General features: G+C 32.6%; 1 protein-coding gene across 4 annotated transcripts in view; it reads left to right on the plus strand.

Annotated features, from left to right (window-relative positions):
* STRN3 (striatin 3) overlaps positions 1 to 19,615 on the plus strand; it is a 103,862-nt gene that overhangs the window by 57,013 nt on the left and 27,234 nt on the right. For 2 of the 4 annotated variants that reach the window (XM_043988404.1, XM_043988405.1), the window contains exons 4-7: positions 2,897 to 2,978; positions 7,036 to 7,212; positions 8,876 to 9,005; positions 10,047 to 10,188. In XM_043988404.1, the coding sequence (XP_043844339.1) occupies positions 2,897 to 2,978; positions 7,036 to 7,212; positions 8,876 to 9,005; positions 10,047 to 10,188 (531 nt within the window). Of the gene's footprint in view, positions 1 to 2,896; positions 2,979 to 7,035; positions 7,213 to 8,875; positions 9,006 to 10,046; positions 10,189 to 15,303; positions 15,415 to 19,615 lie in introns of all 4 variants that reach the window. The other 2 variants (XM_043988403.1, XM_043988402.1) reach the window with 2 other exon arrangements.

Consider the following 19,615-nt stretch of genomic DNA (forward strand, 5'->3'; position numbering starts at 1 on the left):
ATTTTAATCTTTGGATTTCTGTTTGATTTTTCTAATGTGATCAGAATTGTATATTATAATCATTGAGATGATAACTTTGACTTTTACCTGAGTTAGAACCTTGTGGATTCTTTTTTTTTTCCTCATCTGTAAGATTAAGAAGTTGGACTGAATTGAATAATCTTTATAAACCCTCAAAGTTTAAATTTTAATTTCTATAGCAGTAACTTTATGCAGTGGTAAAGAACAAAGCATTTTACATGCATTTTATCATTTTATTCTTGTAAAAACCCACATAGAGGCAAATATTCTTATTTTATAAAAAAGAAACAGAGAAAGGTTGTGATTTTTATACATCACTAAGCTAAGTAGAACTGACCCTTGAACCCAGTGGCTTCAAGTCTTTTGCTTTCTATACTATAGTAGCCTGCTTCTTTTCTATAACATAAGATATGATTTTATTTATCTTGGTATCTCTCTTAATTTGGTTGATTTTCCTTTTACTTCTGTAGTTGTTGGTGAATAGTTTATAAGCCCAGAACTGGAGGTAATTGAAATGTTAACTAGTTTCTGGCCCCACCTACTGGTCAATATGTGAAGTTAAAACTCAGGTTGGTGAGAAATATGTTTAGAAAAGGATATTGGGGCAGGGACCCAAACCTTCAAATGTGATTTCTAGAAATAGGGAAAATTTAAAGAATATGAAAAGAATGAAGTAATGGTTGACAGCGGAAGGGGGATTTCTGGAGTCAGGAAAAAGTGTTGCAAAGCAAATGTTTTAGTATTCCACAGGGTAAAAACTACACTATCCTGTCTAAAACTTTGCAGTACCAAGGTACTTTTGAGTACTTAGATATAGACTTTGATAATTGAAGCAAATAACCCAACATCCTGGTTTTTATGGAAGAGAAAGCTAAGGCCCAGAAAAGAGGACATATCTTTTCCATAGTTATACTGTACACTGTATGACTAGAACTCATTTTCTAACTCCCAGTCCATTGGTCATCTACATCTTAGTCTGAATTTTTTTCCTTAGTCCATATGCAGTATTTCAACAAAGGTCATTGTGAACATGTTTTATTTGCTAGAGTTTGTAATAGTTCCCCCTTTTAATGGTAGGGCTTACTTGTCTTTAGATTCAAAATTGAATTTCCATTATCTGTAAACAGTAGAAAATGTGACTCAGTACCTGAAGTGAATGTTGATATTTTTATTTTTGCTACCTAACAACTAAAAATATTGTGACCATAAGTTTCAATAGAAACACACAATTCTCTATAAACTCATGAAATTTTCGGATTTAGGAATAATGAGGTAATTTGCTTAGCTAGTTTTGTAATATAATAGAAACTTAGTGTTTATAGAACTTTTTTATGAGAGCTTTTCCTCTTGGCTTTCAAAAGTTCTGAAAATTGCCCCATATCATTAGTTTCAATAAACTGTTTGCTTATGCAGGCCACATCTTTATAATATATGGGTATAAAAGAATAGAAAATTCCACTTTGCTTATTGTTGACTATTAAACAGCTATTCCACAGAGCAAAATGGCTTTAAAAACTCTACTCAGGTCTTCACCCATGAACATATGTTCAAATTATGTAACAGAGATGAGTTTGTTAATCCTTTTATTATAAACTTAAAGCAAGGCATAAAACAAATATATGTTCTCTTAAGTTGTTTGCTATATGGAGATGTACAAATACCAAAAGAATTCCCTATTATGGTGAGGTTCTTCAGATGCTCTGGTTTCATGTTGAATGTACCAAGTCCCAGAACATTGCAGAGCATTTTAAATGAGACCTCTTTTGCATTTGGTTTGGTTTAATTATCCATGTTGGGAAAACCAATGGGATAAAGAATGCCACTTATTCATATTGTAACATCTAATTGGTTGGGCAATCTATAGACTTTGTCCATTGGTACATATCTGAGAAAGAAATTGTAGGTCAATCAATCAAAAAGTATTTATTGAGCACCTACTATGTGCCAGACACTGGTAATGAACAATAAACTGGGCCAGAATTGAATAGGAGGAAGAAGGCGGCTTTTGGGGTGTTACGTGTTACTTTCAAGATGACCCATTAAGATCTCTTTAAAAAAAAAGCCCTAGGGGCAGCTAGGTGGCGCAGTGGATAGAGCACCGGCCCTGGAATCAGGAGTACCTGAGTTCAAATCCGGCCTCAGACACTCAACACTTACTAGCTGTGTGACCTTGGGCAAGTCACTTAACCCCAATTGCCTCACTAAAAAAAAAAAAGCCCTAATTTTTAGTACCAATAGTCTGTCAGTGATGCTATGTGCCTATAAATTATAAGATAACTAATCTCTGAATAATTACAGTTGTAGGTCACCCAGAGGGCAATGGAGAGACATAATTGGCATGAGTAGGCTGCAGTGTATTATAAATAAAATTGTATAGGAGAAGTGACAAATGATATCAAAGAAATATATGACTAGAAATGGAGGTGACCAAGTGACTTTAAGAGCAAGGAGTAACCATTGCGTTGTCCATATTCTGCTGGACTCTAATCAATGTCTGAAGGGACCAAAAAGAAGACCCCAAGCATATTGAGTGCCTTTCCCCATTGCCTCCTTGGAGAAATTTCCTGGAGGATGTGAACCAGAATCTTACAGGATGGTTTGTGAGCTACTCAAGTGGGAACGTTAATGATGTAGTGAGATTGTGTATCTGTCAAAAAGTAAGCTTCAGTAAAGCCTACTTGATTCAAAGGAACTAGACTAATTTCTATGTTTAGAACTAGATTCTAGTATTCTGGTAGACTTTTATTGTTTTTTTTTCTAAATATTTATTTATCTTTTTCCCCAAAGGTTTTGGTCATGCACTGTAAACGGCAGCTTTGCAAACATTTTTAGCAGTTTGGGTGACAGCTATTAGTAATAAACTTTTCCTTTTCAGAAGAAACCAAAGACACAGAGGTTCCTACAGTACCTCAGAACAGTCAGCTGACCTGGAAACAAGGCAGACAGCTATTAAGACAGTGAGTAAAGTAATATGCTTAAATGATATCAAATTTAACTTTATTATATAGAGTCCTGGTGTAACAAAATGATGGTTAGCGTATAATGAGTTCATTTATTCAGTCTCTCTCCAGTAGGCTGGGTATAGGGAAGAGGTAGTTGTTTCATTGTTGGGGTATGGGGAAATGGTCACCTTCATTCCCATGAGTTTGTGAATTTGTTGTTGTTTTTAAAATTGAAGAATCATTTTTAGCAATTCATATATCCTTGTGAAGGATTCTTGTTGCCTGGGCAAGAAGAAGAAAAGAGGAATAGTGGGACAGAACCAACTCTTACCTTATTTCTTAGCTTGGAGCTGTCCTTTGTTACTTGAATATACCACATTTTAAATTGTCCTGCCAGTTATTAACTCCTGATTTGACTCTAGAAAATCATTCCTTAAAACGCTTTGTAAAAATTCAATTTAAATACAGATTTTTCAGAGCAATTCTTTTGCATAGAACAAAATTAATATCTAAATAAATTATATAATAGGGTCTACTATTTTCTTTAGTGGAATGAACTAACCTAAAAGCTGTTTCAGGTGCAATGAGATTCAATAAAATAAGAAGCTTAATTCAGATATGAGCATTTTTTTCTTTCAACAAACATTTATTTTATTTTCCATTTACATGTAAGGGTGGTCTCTACTTTTCTGGAGAACCAGAAACATTCTTTTATTTTTTTCATAACCATCCTTTTAGATAATGTTGTTATAAAACCTCTTAACCTTACTTTAACTACTGTAAGCCTCAGTTTCCTTATCTGTAAAATGGGCATAAGAATCTGTAGTATTTACCTACTATGGTTATTTTGAGGATCAAATATTTAATTAATATGTGATTATCAGCTGTTATTATTAAACCTGGTTTACTTCTTTGCTCATTGTGACTGCCAGTGTAGTCTGTATACCATGATGCTGTCCCAAGGTATAATCTAGTAATTAAGTGGAGGAAGAAGAAGAATAGACTAAGGGAACAAAAACCATAAATGTACTGAGTGATCACTTGAAGTTGACCAACTGAAAATCCAGAAGTGCAGCTGTCATGAATAAGGAATTAGTCCATGAAAGGCAAAAATAGCTAAATGTAAAGTTTTGCCTTACATTGTTTTATCCTCCCTTTACACAGTAGTAGCCATTTGTAAAATAGGACCAGTATTGAAGGTTCATTAATGAGTAAAACTGCAGTTGGAATAACATTTCATCCATGTAATTCCCTGACATTGGGTTCATTTCATGATCTGCTGTTCAGTGTTCTTTCCTGGAACAGTTTATATCTGAAAAGCCAGGTCTGCCTGTACTTGAAAAGATAATGTTTTGTAGATTTTATCAATCAGTAATCATTTATTTTTTTAAGTATATTTATTTTCTTAAATATTTCCTAGTTATATGTAAAAATGTTTAATATTCATGTTTTAAAATTTTTGAGTTCTAAATTCTCTCCCTCCTTCCCCTCCCTAATCCCTATAGAAGGCAAGCAATATATCGATTATACCTGTAAAATCATGCAAAATATATTTCCCTAACAGAAACAAGAAAAAGAAAGTTTAAAAATGTAAATTTCAGTCTGCACTAGAGAGTTTATCAGTTCTCTTTGGAGGTGGATAGCATTTTTCATCATGGGTCCTTTGGAATTAATTGTCTTCATCAGCGTAGCTAAGACTTTCACAGTTGGTCATCATTACAGTAGTATTATTGCTGTGTACAATATTTCCCACTTCTTTGCACTTCACTTTGCATCAGTTTATATAGGTCTTATCAGGTTTTTCTGAAACCAACCTCACTCCTACCCACCACCACTGTCATTTCTTACATCATGGTATTATTCTATCACAATCACATACCACAACTGGTTCAGCCATTCCTTAATTGATGGATATCTCTTTATTTAGTTCTTTGTCAATGCAAAAAAATATGCTATTTTTGTATATATAGGTACTTTTCCTTTTTCTTTCATCTCTTTTAGATGCAGATCTAGTAATGGCATTTCTGGGTCAGTGGGTATTAACAGTTTTATAGCCCCTTGGGCATAGTTCCAAATTGTTCAGAATGGTTGAATTGGATCACAACTTCACTAACAGTGCTTTAGTGTCCCGATTTTTCTACATCCCCTCTAGTGTTTTGTCATTTTCCTTTTCTGTCATGTTAGCCAATCTGATAGGTATAAAATGGTGTGTCATTGCTGTTTTAATTCTAATTTCTCTAATCAATAGTGATTTAGAACATTTTTATGTGACTCTTGATATCTTTGATTTCTTCTCAGTATATTTATTAACTACCTAACTGTGTCAGGCACTGGGAATACAAATAGAGCAAATGAACCGAAACACTCCCTACTTCAGAAGAGCTCTTACTCTAATAGGGGAGATAGCAGAGACATAGTACAAGGCACATAAAAATGCATCATGTATTTAATATACAGAATAAACATAAAGAGATAAGGACATTCTTGACTACAAGGTATTTGAGAGGGAGGGCACTATATGTAGAAAGTGATGCTTGTACTGTATCTTGCAGGAAGAGAGGTATTTTGTACAGCAAAGTGTGAGAAGGTAGTACATTTCAGTTCTGGGGCACATCCAACCCCTTGATGGGAGTGCAGTGTGTGAGGAACAAGAGACCAATTTTGATTGGATTGAGATATGTTCAAGGAGTATTTATGTCCATTGAGAATGGAAAGATAGGTTGGTGACAGGTTGTGAAAGGCTTTAGAAACTAATGAATGAGTTTTTATTTTATCCTATGTCCAAGTATTTTTAGATGGCTGTGTGTGTGTGCATGAGAGAGAGACTTTAGAAACTAATGAATGAGTTTTTATTTTATCCTATGTCCAAGTATTTTTAGATGGCTGTGTGTGTGTGTGTGTGTGTGTGTGTGTGTGTGTGCGCGCGCGTGTGCATGTGCGTGCACGCGCATGAGAGAGAGGCTTCCTATTCAATATGAATTCATTGACATATAGGAAACAGTCTCTTTGCATGGTTCTGAATTGATAAAGTAGCTTGAATTATATTTGGCATTGGAGTCTTTATAAAAAAAAATTCTAAGCTTACTAGAAACCGAAAATGAGAAAAAGAAACCTATGCTATGGTATTCTCTAAATACTTTGCTAACTTATTATTTTGTCCTTGGACTTGGTGGGTGATTTCTTTTGGTTAGATAGTTTTCTTGTCTTTGAACTTGTTAGGAGTCTTTTCCCTTCTATTCTCACTTAGCCTCAGCTAAGGTAGCTAAAAACTTGCAATTTCTTTGAACATAGCTTCATATAGTTCTTCTTTAAATTTATATATTTTCTTCCTATTTGCAAAAAATCCTGTGTTGCTTAGTGTTTTAGCCTGTGGGGTTGAGGAAAAGGAACTATATTGATTTTAAGTTTGACAGGCTTACAAACTATGAGAATGATTTTAAAGCACTAAAAGGAACTAAATTTCAGTGAATAGAACAAGGAATAATTAGATCAACAGCAGATCACTTGACTATGAGCTATATGTAAAGGAAAGAACTTTGTTACACATTTCTTTGAACTAGACTTTTCTGTGATAAAATTGTATTGTGTATTTTGTTAGATATTGAAAATTTTCCATTTTCCTACCTGATCACCATTATAAATGCAATGCAATAAAGAAATTTTTTTCTATCACAAAATAAAATACTCTACTTGTGACATAAACAAATTGTCTTTTTCTGCCAATACATTTACCCTACAAAACATTTCTGGCCTCTTTATTTCTGGGACCCCTTCCCTCTAGCCTTCCACATGGAACTCTCTGTGTGATGTGTATGTCCAAGTATACATACACCCAAGGCTCTCTCCTTGGCCTGGGAGAACAGGCCAAAAACAATAACAAAATGCAAAGGAACAATTATTTACTTGGAAAACATTTATTGAATTCCTGGAAGATATACTGGGCACTGTGAAGACTTACAAAGATGAAAGTTCTTTCCCTCAAGCCAATTAGTACTCTTTTAAATATTTCGGTATGTATTCTAATTTTGGCAGCAATTCACATTTTTCAGGATTGAATGTCTTTCCCCAACAGATATCTTCAGGAAGTAGGTTACACAGACACAATATTAGATGTACGGTCTCAGAGGGTAAGATCATTACTTGGACTCTCTGGTTCGGAACCAAATGGCTCAGTAGAGACAAAGAATTTAGAACAGATTCTGAATGGAGGAGAATCTCCGTCTAAGCAAAAAGGACAAGAAATCAAAAGGTATGATACATGTTTCTAAGATTTACATTTGGGAGTATATGATAAATACAATTTTTATAAAGTATTATTAACAGTTTATGGGGTAGGCAAGTCCTAAAGTTTTTCAGAACAGTCTCCATCAGAAGTTAGTAAGCTAAGTTTAATTTTTATTCATTATTATGCCATAATCAGAAGTAGCAAGCTGTAGCCAGTGAAGCATTCGTTTATGCTTGTAAAATGTGGTCATTTAATAAGTAGTTAATAGGTAAGTGACATTCAGTCAAGGATGTGGACAAAATGTTAAGACATACTGCATTTTTTTCTTTCAGAAAACTTTAATATTAGTGGAGAAAAAAATATATGTTTGTATCAAACACTTGTAATAATGGCATAAATGCCTCTAGGAGAAGTCCAAAGTGTTAATGAGAAATTTAAGGAGTGAAAGAGTTCTTCTAATTGGGGAGAAGATACATCTTGGTTATTATCCCTTCCTCTTAATGTAGACAGCTCTGGTATTAAAATAATTAGAAATATTATTTGAAACTTGTCCTTGAACTCAACAAAATAAATCTTAGTACCAGTGACTTTTATGAATTAGAAAAGCAAAGTTCATAATAAAGTTCTCTTAATATTTTACAGTACCTTTTACTTTCAGTGACATGCTTGTTGTGCCCTCTGAGTGACTTATTTCTTCCCTCCCACTCTCAATTATTTGATCCATGTTATAAAAGGAAATCTCAAATTTGTTACCACTTTCTCAGAATCTTAGCAGCTAAAATAGGAGTTCTTAACCTGAGGTTTGGGAATTTTCTACCTCCAGTATTTTGATAACTTAATTCAACATGATTGGTTTCCTTTGTAAATATATGCATTTTTGGTTCATATATTCAAAAACAGTATTCTGAAAAGGGGTCCATAGGTTTCACTAGGTTGCCAAAGGTATCCATGGCATAAAAAAAGCTATACTTCAGGAGCAGCCCTTTCCCATTCTGTGCATTGGTAAAATATGATGCTTAGATTTGAGAATAGAAGAGTTTTGTTTATGCCTGTATACAGTTTGAGATATTTTTTAACTTTTCTCTTTTGACTAATGGGGTCAGTTGGAAATTACAATTCTGAATTATAGAATGCTTTTAAAGAAATTAATTTGTGTTATTTTCAAGTATATATAGTTATATTCTTATGCTAAACATCATTTAATGAATAGATAAAATTATTTGAAAATACTATATTATTTTTAAATGAAAAGCTGTTACTGAAATTTGGTTTTCAGTAGATTAAGCATTTCCTTTTTTGTCAGTTTACACTTTTTTTCATAGCTAATCGATAAATTTTTGAATATCTCATGTTCGCACTAATACAAATTCCAAGTTAGAGCATGAATAAACAGAAATGAACTTTTACTATATCTGCTTCTTCACTGACTATTTGAAACAGACATGAGTTTGAAAGTTGACATAGTTTTATATCTATAGAAATATTTTAAAACATTAAGAGTAATGTAAAGCACATGAATATTAAAAGCATAATAGCCCAAAAGAAAAACAAACCTGTTTTTAAAATTCTTGTATTAGATCATTTTTGAGATTAATAGCCATTAATTTCTTTTTGAAGTAAACTATATTAATAAAGAGTGCTTAACTTAGTCAAAACCAATGAATTAATCCTTTTTTTTTCTTTCTAGGAACTCTGGTGATGTTCTTGAAACATTCAATTTCTTAGAAAATGCAGATGATAGTGATGAAGAAGAGGAGAGTGACATGATTGAAGATCTCACAGATGGAAAAGAAAAACATCGGATGAATAAACACAAAGTAGAGACTTAATTTTATATACTCAAAAACTAGGATGCATATTTGCACTTCAGATATTTTTATAGAGCTCTTATTTATGTATTTAGTTTAGGTCACTTTTCTTTTTGGTTTTGTCACCAAAATTGTCATTGTTTTCTCTTGGTCACCTTCATTTCTAATTTATTTGCATACAATTGGAACTCTGCTTATCATTTAACTGTACCACCTAGCTGTATTGTGTGGTGTGGGGCTTCTTTCTTTAGTAGAATATATTCTGCCCTTCATCAGGACTAGTCCTATTTCTCTTGGTATGTTTACCTACAACTAAAAATGGATTATTGAATTGCGTTTGCCCAATTTAGCAAATTACCTGTGGATTTTCATTAGTGCTAGACTATGTGAATGAGGAGACTAAGTCATATCTTGGCACTAAATATTGTCCTTTGTTATCTTGAGCAAGTCCATTACTCCCCCTTCTGGACTATAATTTACAGGTGCATAAAAAAAAATAAAAGCATTGGACTCCATGATATCTGAGTTCCCTTCTATCTCAGAAAGGCCTGAGATATGTGTTAATATTCCCTTTAATTGGTCCAGAAAAATTGAGAGCTTACTTTACTGAAGAATGATCTCCAACTTTAAGAGTAAGATGAGATTATGGGGGAAAGGTAGCAGTGATCATTCTTGGCAGGTTACAATGGCCACAGGTTAATTATGTTTGTGAGATATGAAAAAGCAGGGAAAAAAACAGTGTAGTTGAGGGAGCATACTCTCAAGAAGTATTTTAGCACCTACTGTATTCCTTTGAGTTACCTAAAGTCAAGAGAATTTCACTGCTCTAAGGAACCTATAGTTTAAAATACAATTTGGAGCTTTTACTCCCCTTTGAAAATTTGAGTAATGTGTTAGTACTAACTAACTAGGAAATAGTCAACAAGCATTAACTTTCTATGAGGTGGGCACTATAACATACTAGACATTTCAGGCTAAGTGTTTGAAAATATTAAAACATACTTCCTTAAAAATTCATAAAAAATTTTGTGGGTCTTGGTCCATTTGCAGATTGGTAATGAAGGCTTAGCAGCTGACCTTACTGATGACCCAGATACTGAGGAAGCCCTGAAAGAATTTGATTTTTTAGTTACAGCTGAAGATGGAGAAGGAGCTGGAGAAGCACGGAGTTCAGGGGATGGCACTGAATGGGGTAAGAAGATAAGATAAAAGCAAATATTAGGAGGGAAGCAGTACTGTAGATGTGTATATTGGGAAAAATTTGTTTGAAATTGAGTGGTTATCTGAATGTGTGGTTGAAGTTAAAATGGATAGCAAAGGATCAGTGCTGAAACATTTCAAGATAATTATCTTGAGATGTTATCTTAGTCAAAACCTGGTATAGGAACGCTTAATATATAGCTTTAAAAGATTTTGTTTTTGACTTGAAATATTTGTTTTAGTATTGGAGAAACTATTATATTTTATTATATAAAAGTTGTTGATTTTAAACATTCTCATTTTGATTAATTTGGGAAGTAATTTCTGTTCATCAGATTCTTTACTCTTTTTACATTTCATCTTGGTCTGGTCTAATTTGTCCTTACAGATATGAAAGCAGGTGAAGTTACCAGATCTAATTTTAGGTTTCTGTTGGTCAAGAATTAATGATTTTCTTTTATCAAGATAGTTAACTTGTTAATGCCTTAACCAACAATCTTCATGCTTCTGTTGTCAGTTGGTAGGGGTTAGAGTATCTAAGCAATATGACAATTATGTGATAAAATATATAATGATTTGATTGTAACTCAGATTATACTATATTTTGTAATTTTACTTGGGATATATGATAAAATCCCTTTAGACACTAGATTTAGTGTCCCTTTTGTTGCTCATATTAAGTATATGCATAAATAAAGTATTTTGACTTGATAGATAGAGAATGGTATAATGGTATAATGGAAAGGAGGAGTACTGGACTCGAAACCAGCATTTGAACCCAGCTCTCCTGACTGCATCACTTAATACCTATGTGATTCTGAACAAGTCACTTAACCTTGGTTTACTCATTTGGGGATAACATTTTTACTACCTATCTCACAGGGCTGTTGTGAGGAAAGCGTGTTGTAAACCATTAAGTATTATATAAATGTGAGTTGCTACCATTATCTTATTTTTATAGCAGAAAAAGTCAGAATTTGATTACTGAGCTTTAAAGGAAAACTTGAATAGTACTTAATATAACATACGTCATTAAGCATTATCCATGGATGTTAACTATTATAAGAGCAAGCAATTTCTTGTTTTTGTTTTAAAAGTTGCTTTTATGGTTATTTGTAAATCAGTTCTATAAAAGGCTTAATTTCTCAGAAAAATCAATAATGTTTAGCAAGTGAAATGAAACAAATAGTATAAATTTGCCATAAAGACCAACTTTCACACTTAAATGGACAGAACTATCCGTGAAATCTCTTACTTTACTGTTATTCTTTAAACATAGACTTCCATACAGTTAGTTGGCTCTTGAATTATCTACACAGATGAAAAGTAAAGGCACAATCCAAAAGCAAGCATGATAAAGTGATACCATAAATGCAACATAGTCTTTCCAAGAAATAGACAGTATCAATCATTACTTAAGCTAGCCAAATATAATTTTAGGCAAAGTTGCATTCTTTGAACTCTTTCTACACAGAAGACTTTTGGCCTAATGGTGTAGGTTGTAGTCTTTGTTAAATGTGAAAGAAAATGCAAATTGTCCTTTCAGCAAAGGAGTTAATCAGTAGAGTGATTATAATAACCAGTAAAAACACGAAAGCAACAAATGTTTCTGTTTATTGCTTGGTAATTGAGAATTTAATTCTGTTAACACATTATAGCATAGTTGTCTCAGCTTCTCTTGGGGGCGCCCCCCCCCCCCCATTTCAGAAAGCACTTTTAAAGTACTATCTTTGCTTAGCACCTGGAATTCTTTGGAGGGGAAAAACTTCTATAGAGTAAATTTTGTTTTCATTATTTAGTACTTATACCAAGCAAGGAAACATACTTTATAAATATACATGTTTATATCTTTCTAAATTACATTTAAGAGAAAGTATCCAGAAATATTTATATATAAATGTTTATAAACTTGATTTGATGTTACTAATTTGTTACTTTTTGTGTGTGTCTTATCGACAAGAAAATATTTGTACTGCTGTTTACATTGAATTGACTTAATAAAATGATCTTTATTTGTAACTAGTAAGTTTTAGTTTCTGGTGGTGCTAGCTGGTAAAGCTACCAAGTTGTATATAGCAGTGAATATTATCAGATACATTCTAATAATAATAGTACTGATAATAGTAAAAATAATGGTAATAAGAGTAGTAATAATAGTAATGACAATAGCGGGCATTTATATATTACTTTAAGGTTTACAAAGCGCTTTATATATATTTTCTTGTTAATTATATTGTCTCATATAGAGACATCTACTTGTATTGTCATACATAACTTTATTCACCTATTTATTTTTACAAGCTAGTAGTCCAGTTGTAAAATTTGATGAAATTCAGTTTGGGACCTTTTAAAATATGATTATACGTTTTCTCTTATTTAGCTATTTTGTTACTATATATTTTTTCTTCTGTCAGTTAAATATATAGCAAAGCTTGAAAATTTTTATACAGTTTTCTCCCTTGTAAACATGTAACCCTGCAAATGCCTGTTGTTGCCCCTCTGATTTTTTTAATTTCTTTATAGGGACTATGATTTCAAGTGCTTTATTTTTCCTTCTTCCCACCCTGCCAAAACATTTTAAGCTGATTGATGAAACAACATTGTTCTAAAATCTAATTGGTACCTGGATGTTTATATTTAAATTTCACAGAGGATAGTTTGAAATTTTTCATGCTTCAAGAAAACAAAATGAATCATAGATTTAGGCCATGTCAAAAAGCCTTTGATATTTACTCTACTTTGGCAGTCAGAAATGCCCATATTAAAATTCCATGTGTTTAATTGCGTTGAGTTTTCATGGGTGTAACTTTTGTGCACATTCCATAATCATGTTCGCCTTAAAAAAAAAAAGTAAAATGGCCTGAAGTGGTACAACCTCATTTCTTGATTTTTTTTTCTTCCCCCTAGATTTTTTAAAAAAGGATTAACAGTGTAGAAGATTATGATGCCTCTTCCTTTGTGCTCTTATCTATTTCTTATAAGCAATATCAATCAGCAGTTACTTACCAGGCAAGTTTCAGGATGTTGTCTGTGCACATATGCATTCACCTTATATTGCAATAAGTTTAACTTTGAATTTTTGAGAAAGTAGGTTATTTTGCAAATGATGTTTATTTTTCCCCTTCAGCTTATTCTTATATATTGCCTTTTGCTTTTTCACTCCCTTTTGCTGCTTTAGTTTGAGCTACTCACAGCTTTTTTTCTGCAAAGAATCTATCTTAATTGGTCAAATGTCTCATTAATTTTTTCTACCTTATATAATTTCTGATAAAGATTATGTCACTTCTGTTGAAACAGCCCCCTTTGGTTTCTATTGCTGATTTTTTAAAAAAATGTGATTATCCAAAACATTGTTTGGGCTTATCCTACCATCATACTGCTCTTTTAAATAACTTCTTTTTTAGTTAGGAAACTAGCTTTTTTAAAGCTGATTGGATTCTTTGTAGTGTATTCATCAAGAAACATCAAGTGAGATAACCTGTCAATTCAGTTTATACTTTGGGTTAGTCACGTTAATATACTTGATGCCTTTGGCAAATGTTGTAAAAGAATTTCAGTCTTTAAGAGTACATTTGAGGCAGCAATGTAACCCATATACATCTAGTTACTTAGATACTGCGTTAACAAGGAGAAAAATGGCTTTAAAAATAGTCTGAGACTCAATTCAAGTTTATTTTTCTAATTCTTAGGTTTGTGTCACCTACAAACCAGAAACTCTCAGAGGGTAGTTTTTTTAAAATATCAGTTGAAAGGTTGCAGTTCAAATAAGGAAATTGGGTGTTTTGTATATGGATCTTAATTGTCCACAGTATCTTTTGTCCTTTTAGTTTAGAATAATTGAAATGATATATCACTAAATAAATTTAAATTTATAATTTTTTGATAACTTTGAAGGGAAACCTTCATAATACACTGTTTAACAATTCTGTTGTATATTTTTATTATTGCTTGAATTTTCAAAATTTAATAAGTACTACTTGTTCCCTAAAAGTTATCTATCTTTTCAGTCCTATAATGTATTTTGATATAATTTGGTTTTCTTTTTTTTTGCTACAGGCTATATAAACTCACAATTATGATTCCATTGCAGGATATTTTGTCAAAACTTGTAATAATTGGGCTGTTTAAAATCAACCAGCAATCCTTCCCCTCCCCCTGCCCTTCCAATATGAGCAGTATTCTAGTTATGTATAAACAGACTTATTCTTTTTCTTACCACTTCGCTCCCCCTAAAATGTTTCTTCCACATTTACTTAACGGTAACTTTTTTCCAGGCACAAGTTTTAGCTAATACAAATATGGATTTGTGGATGGCCAATTAAAGGTGCTGAAATTTCGTCTCTAGTAAATGCACAGCAGTGTTTATTTTCACATCTCCCTGCATTTCACTGGTCTCACCCCCCCAAAAAAAGTGTGTTCTAAAAATAATCAACAGTAGAATCTTGAGAGTTTTTTTGCTAACTTTAGTAGTAGACCTATGGAAGAAGGTAATGAGATGTTGAACTACTTTGGGTTTGTGTGGATGTTTTTTATATTATTTAAGAAGCTTTACTTTGGAACTGTATGTTTATTATATTGGCCATGATAACTTCATTTGTAGAGCTGCCTCTGCATGCAGAATAAGAGGGAGAGAGGGTGCATGTTTACTTTCATCAACAAAATGGCACTGACATATACTTAGCTTGCACTTTCATGGTTAGTACGCATGAAATTCATTTATTTGCTTATGATGCTGGCTGAATAATTTTTTTATTAACACCTTTCTAAAGATGCAGTAATCTCATTTGGATAGCTTTATATTTTATTTCTAGTCTTGGTTCATTGGTGCTTCAACAGCAGCAGTATTCAGAAAGTAACTATTTGCAAATTTTGATTAATAAAATTAAGTCAAATTTTAAATGTTAAAATATTTTAAAATTTGAAAACTAACAGGATTTCATGCTTGAGTTGTGAATAACAATGCAAAGACTGCACCTTTAAATACTTTTGAAAATAATCTAATAGTACATTTTGATGATGATTACATAAACCTATATAACAGTTGATTGCCAACAGCTTGCATTGCCAATTGCTGATTTTTTTTCTTTTAATAATATGCTGCATGTAGACAAAGATGACCTGTCCCCAACTGCTGAGGTTTGGGATGTAGACCAGGGACTAATAAGTAAACTGAAGGAACAGTACAAGAAGGAACGAAAGGGGAAGAAAGGGGTCAAGAGTAAGTGCAGATATTCTGACTATTATAATATAACTTTTCATATTAATATTGAGGAAAACATTTTCAAGTTATGTTTTGTTGTTTGTTTTTTTTTCTGTGTGTGTATGTATGTAAGTAACTTACCATTTTTCTTAATGGGGCAACCAACTTTAAACTTTGTCTGTTGTATGACATCTCACGTTCATATTAACAGAATTTAGTATATCATTAATGAAATGGAGAAACAGTGAAAACATATCCAATTGGCCAGGGATAGAGGGCAAAAAACCGCATTTTCCAAATCTTAAACAATATATGAGATTGGTCCTGAAATCAGTGCATTAGCAATCAGTAAGAAAGGGGGAAAGGAGAGCCTGTTATATCTATCCTTGACAACCTCTGTAATTGGTTACTTAACTCCTGTCCCCTCTACCCTTTCCCCCAAACCCTGTTAATATCCACTGTTTCCTATAGGTTCTGGAATATAGAAGTACCAAGAGCAAAATGATACTTCCCACTATTTTGCTTCTGCCTGACTTATTAAAAAAACAAAAATGCTAACATAGCTACTATCCCCAATACAAAACCTTAAGGACTTACCAGATATGTACCTGTGGGGTTAATCAGAGGTCCCACTAAATGTGACCTAATGTTAGTCACTGATAAATTCAGTGGTGATGTTTATCATGAAAATTTTAACTACATTTATAATAAAATAAGGAAGAAATTGTCCTTAATCAGCGTTAAACCTAAAAGAAAGAAATATTTTAACTGTTTTAGTGGCTTTTTACTTCTATTCTTAATGTGTTATTCCTGACCATTTCAAAGGGAAGAATAACATTAGGTGAGAAAAGTAAAGGAACACAATTTTTCAAATTGGCAGTTCTCATAACACACATATTTGACTCACTAGATAGGTTATGAAATGCTAGGTGTAATATTTCAAGAATGAGAGAGTTTCGCTTTAGAAATGTTTAAATTTTTTTTTAGAGGGTAGGGTAGGAGCTAGTAGCTTAATATTATTGAAATTTGACTTTTTGCATTTTCCTTGCTATAGACTTAAGTTGTTGCTATGTGCTAGCCTCAGTTATTGCATGTTGATTTAAGAAACTCAAAAATTAGAACTTCAGTTTTCTAAGAAGTTTCAACCCATATAGCCAAATGCTTATTTTATTTTAAAACAGTGCTGGGCTGGTGCTATATTCAGGCTCTAACATCACTTATTTATAATTTGTGCATGATGAGTGTTTAAGCAGTTTTGCATGGTTATTTTAATGAAATTAGGTTTAGTTTGGAGAGGCTAAGCTTTAAGAGACTAATTTTTTTTTTTAACCTTTTTGGCTTATGTGTGGAAACTTTAGGCTGAAACATATCTGCTGTAGTGTTCTCAAAATGTTAAGTGATGTTTATTACATTTCTTTCTATTCCTATTTAACTTGATACAAATCTGACTATATAGACACCTGCATTAAAATTTGGAAATTAAACATAAGCAAAGAAAGTGGTTTTGACTTAAATAAATGCTAGTTTACTAGAATAATTTAAGTAACAAAATTTAAATTTATTATATATTTTTCTTATGTTTTCTTGACCCTTCTCCCAATTTTCCTCTTTATGTTCTCTCTCTTTGCTTCTTACCTAACATTGTACAAAAAAACCCCCAATAGAAGTATTTCTAGCCTGTGTCAGCCTGATGGTTTTGAGGTCAAGTTCTTTATCTTCTTGCATTGAGTACTCGCTTTTAGACTCTTGAGTATATTGGTGTATAATTTAACAGGTATAAAGTTAGTGAATTAAACAGTAAGCTTGACTACTTTTCATATCTTTAAAAAAAACTTCAATGAACAATGTCTTTTTCTAGTCACCTGTTTTGAGTTCACAATATTTTTTGACATTCTTAAATTCTTTTATAATAAATAAGTAATGTTCTGAAGACACATTTTTGTCATATTGGCTATTAAACATGCCTATGAACAATTATATTCTCTAGGTTATCAATGGGGTTTAAATTAAGTGAGTTCCCATATAAATGAAACATCTATCTCTCGGATAACTTTCTTAACATTCTTTGACCAGGTGGCATGTCCAGAACCTTGGTGTGTTCTCTCATCTCCTTTGTGGAATTTCTACAGTTATGAATTCATTCTGCATTCTCAGTGTATCAGCTCATTTTTCGGAGTTAGTCACTCCATTCATGTGGATAAAAGTATTTTCTGAGTGGATGTTTTGCAGTCTGATTAAAATGCTCAGATTTCACAGGCTCATCTGGAATTCTTCTGACAGTGGTTTTCATCTATGTTTGAATATTAAAAGTTAAGTTCATCAGTAAAGTTACCTTTTCCAAAATATTCCTTTCTTCATATTTTCTTGTCAATGAAAGGCAGTTTTTCTTAATAGCAGCGGCAAAGTGATCTCACAGCTCATTAAACTGAGTAATAATGTGTGTAGCTCCCAGGCCCCTTGGGAGGATTTTGTTTCTTTTCTGAGGCTTCTTTGCACCAATCATTTTTTCACTTCTTAGTGTTATTTTTCATTTTTCACTTGCATTTTCTTTTTAGCTTCAGTGTAAAAGATCCTGTTTACTTTTGTGGGCTTGAATGATTCTTTAAACTCTTGACTTCACCATCCTCTTAACAGTCATTGAAGTGTGCTCCTTAAAAGCTGCAGTTTGTGTTTTCTCAAGAAGCACAGGATTAAAAATACGAGAGAACAATGAAACACATGTTCATAGCATTAAATCCAGCGTACAGCCTGAGTCAAAGGTAGGAAAACCAGCTTAGTCTGGTTTCATCTAGTCAAGGTCAGACACTATATCAGAATTATTGCTTGTCCAAAGTTACTTGTTTCTAGGGCTTGTGTCACAATAGTTTGCAACTTTCCTAAATTTCTACTTTAATGATCTGTGATTTTAATTGTTTTCAATATTAGACTTATATACCTTTTTGAAAAGTCATCACTAAGGAAACTTTACTAGACTTGCATATGCATTTGACTGGCTACACTTAAATATAATCAGTTTGCCTTGGTCTGTAAGAATAATTATTAAAAGAAGGATTCAAACAGATCTTCTATCACAGTGTTGGTTTTTTTTTTTGTTTTTATTAAAGATTCTGAACACCTTAGTGGGAAAGAAGAATTGGCAATTTATGTATTATTTTCATATTTCTCTTAATGCCACATCATAATCAAGATTGTATTTACTTGATTGTCTACATTAACACAATATTGCCTAAGCCTGCATTTCTGGTGGCACTTGGGGAAATTAAAATTTTTCTTTTTTCACAGCTGATCTTAGCCCGAGTTCTCTTTTCCAATACTCAAAAATTAACATTAATTCATAAACTCTTGTTAGTGATTATCCCAGTGATATATCTAGTGTTCCATCTTGAGGAGCCTGATTTTATTTTTGTTGCTTTGAAAATTTTCCAGAAAAATTAATAAAACTTCAATATTTTGATTATTTCTTGACTCTACCTCTTCTTACCAGTTTGTTGATCTTCTGCATTCTTTTCTCTTGAAATTTTTGTAAACTGATAAGGATTTGATAAAAGGAAGTTTGTTATACCACAGTATAATTGTTAATATAAAATCAATATTCTTGGTACCCTTTTTTTTTTTTTCATTGTAAATTTTTTCAGTGAGGGAAGAATGCCATCCCCTAAGAACTACTCAAGGTTTGGCATATATATATATATCAGTGGAAAGACTTCTAAAATAAGTTTAATAGTAATAACAAGTCAAAAAGCCTAGGGTCAGGGGCTGGCGCAGTAGATAAAGCACTGGCTCTGGATTCAGAAGGACCTGAGTTCAAATATGGCCTCAGACACTTGACACTTACTGGCTGTGTGACCCTGGGCAAGTCGCTTAACCCTCATTGTCCAGCAAAAAAATAAATAATTTGAAAAAAGGGGGGGGGCAGCTAGGTGGCACAGTGGATAAAGCATTCACCCTGGATTCAGGAGGACCTGAGTTCAAATCCAGCTATACAAGTATCTCCTGTGTGATAAGTGTGTGTGGGAGAGAACAAACATTTATTAAATGCCTGCTATGTACCAGGCACTATACTAAGTGCTTTAATATTATCTCATTTGATTCCTAAGCTGATAAACAGTGAAATTCATAAAGAAAGGAAGAAAAATAAGCAATCAAATCAAGTAAGGTCACAATATAATACCTATAATACATAGATATCATTCTATTTTTTTTAAAAAGAGAATCCAAA

The sequence above is a fragment of the Dromiciops gliroides genome, chromosome 2, assembly GCF_019393635.1.
Source record: "Dromiciops gliroides isolate mDroGli1 chromosome 2, mDroGli1.pri, whole genome shotgun sequence".
Taxonomy (NCBI): Eukaryota; Metazoa; Chordata; class Mammalia; order Microbiotheria; family Microbiotheriidae; genus Dromiciops; species Dromiciops gliroides.